The 2,246-nt window shown below is 38.6% G+C and overlaps 1 protein-coding gene across 1 annotated transcript; it reads right to left on the bottom strand.

Moving 5' to 3' along the window:
• Positions 1-6: 6 nt before the first annotated feature.
• LOC121940562 (all-trans retinoic acid-induced differentiation factor-like) lies at positions 7-2,108 on the bottom strand (the record flags this gene model as incomplete). Its single annotated transcript, XM_042483305.1, has 5 exons — positions 7-166; positions 1,081-1,181; positions 1,295-1,416; positions 1,503-1,574; positions 2,023-2,108. Coding segments are annotated over 5 exons (486 nt in total), but the record flags the coding sequence as incomplete, so codon positions are not given.
• Positions 2,109-2,246: the final 138 nt, after the last annotated feature.

Raw genomic sequence — 2,246 nt, 5'->3', positions numbered from 1 at the left:
AGCATTTTCCCTCTCAGTTTCAGCTCCGCGGATCACTGCAGATAAAGACTGCAGATCAGCCTCAGAGTGACTTGGCCTTACGTCTCTGTGTAAACCACAGCACGAAAGAGATCACAACTGTAGACGCTCCGAGAGGCCCAAACACCTGAAGAGCCGGGAACTCCCCCTATAGATGATGAACATAAACAGATAACCTTAAATAATCTCAAGATTCACCATCACCAAGGCTAACGGGATACTTAAACCCCAAAAGGACCACTTGTATTTCAGTTACTCAGCGCAGTCGTGCATGCCTCCATGGTGAATAAAGATTTCAAAAACTGCAAACATTATTGATGAATTGGAGTAAAAAGTGTCTGCGTGTAACAACAGCAAAAGTACAGCAAAAGAAACTCACGACTCGTGCAGTAAAATCCAAGTCTCCTGTATTCAGTCGCATGCTCTGTACTTCCCAAACAGATGGAGCTTTCCAATGGGGAGCTGAAGTAAAAGTGAAACTTATATGTGCTCTTTAAAGCCAGACTTCATTGATTTTACCTTACTGAACACAGGAGCTGCTGGTGTATCACTGCCTTGATAAGTTGTTTGTTTGTGTATTGTGTTGTATTAAGTCACACAACAACACAAAAAATTACCATTCAAAGTAGCAACAGAGCAGCAACTCAAGTGTTCTGTGAGGTGAAATGACTGTTTCTGTCACTGGAGTCTGGCCTTGAGGAGAGCCTGGATTTAGTTTTTCTTCTCCACTGGAAAAATTTATATGTTTTGGAAGCACTCAGCATACAACTGAGTAAATGAGACTTGGATTATACCACAAGGCGCATGTGAGAGTTTGTTTACAGATATTTTGATATAGTTTTGCGAATTGTTACACATGAATCCCTATAACTTCAAATTCATCAGGAAGTTTCTCCATCTTTGGAATCTTCGTTCACTGGAGGCATACATGAAAAACAATATTTTCTTCACAAATTAAACACATCATGGGGTAAATAACTGATATACAAATGGTCATATAGGTAGTGAAGTATTCCTTTAAATACATAATGTGAATAATTCAGATAAATTTGCAGAACTTACCTCTCGAAGACACTTGTATCCATGATAGTTTCCAGCACAGCTGCACTCAAAGAAGCCGGGGCCATAGGGCGCGCAGAGCGAGTTCTCCGGGCAGTTAAGGGCTGAGGATTGTTGATAGTTATGAGATAAACAGTTGTCGTGTATTACCAGAAGGCTACTGCAGTTTTAGATGTTATGTGTCTGAATGGAGTAACAGTATCATATGGTAACTCACACAGCTGTCCAGTCTGGTTGCACATATCCCTCTGTCCTTCACAAAGACGATTTCCCGCTTTGACTTCCACCTTTTTCCAGGATGTGTTGCCCCCTGGACAATCTATGTCTTGTGGCAAAATCCTGCAGACGCACAAAAAAAGATAACAAAGATATAAAACTTAATACTTGTGAGCATTTTTCATAGTTCTTTTTAACCAAATACTTACATGTAATTTAACTCAGTAAATCCTTGAAATGCCGTGTCACTGATGTTGGTGATGGAATTGAGTGAGAGATCTCTGCAAAGCAAAAGTTCAAAAAGTAAAAAACTTCTCAAAGACAAATAGTTCCATCAAAATACTGCAAATTAATAATAAATAGGATGTGTTGCTAATACTGAAAGTGCTCTAATTATATACGTGTGTGGGGTTAATTTGGTTTAATGCTCTCCTTTCTTTCTCTGAAGAGTAGCTGAGGAGTTGTAGTCCTTGTAATAATTTTATATGCTGGTAGGAACATAAACTTTCCTAACTCTTAATCTATCAGCTTTTATAATATTCTGAGAAATCATGGACGTATAGCATGTGTCCTTGAGTTCAGCAGTGCAGAAGTCTACAACAATTACTCAAAACGTGCAGGAGTGATGAGCACAGATCTTCTGAGAAAGTGTCCAGGCAGGTTCTTTTGTTATTTGGTTTCTACACAATACTGTATGTTTTGTGAAAAAAACCTAGCTACTGTACATACATTATTAACGCTGCTGATGCTCCCTGAAGATCCTCCAAGTGCGTTAGTGAACAGTTGGACAGATCCAACCTGAGACAAACAAACAACTTGTTGAAACATTAAGACTTAGACTTAGACTTAGACACGTTTATTTATCCCACTTGTGGGAAATTAACTTGTCACAGCAGCCGTGTGTACAGAAAAAAATATATAAAAATATCAATATATACAAAATATAAAATATA

The sequence above is a fragment of the Plectropomus leopardus genome, unplaced genomic scaffold (assembly GCF_008729295.1).
Source record: "Plectropomus leopardus isolate mb unplaced genomic scaffold, YSFRI_Pleo_2.0 unplaced_scaffold9006, whole genome shotgun sequence".
In the NCBI taxonomy this organism is placed as follows: Eukaryota; Metazoa; Chordata; class Actinopteri; order Perciformes; family Serranidae; genus Plectropomus; species Plectropomus leopardus.
This window is presented reverse-complemented; position numbering and strand designations above follow the sequence as displayed.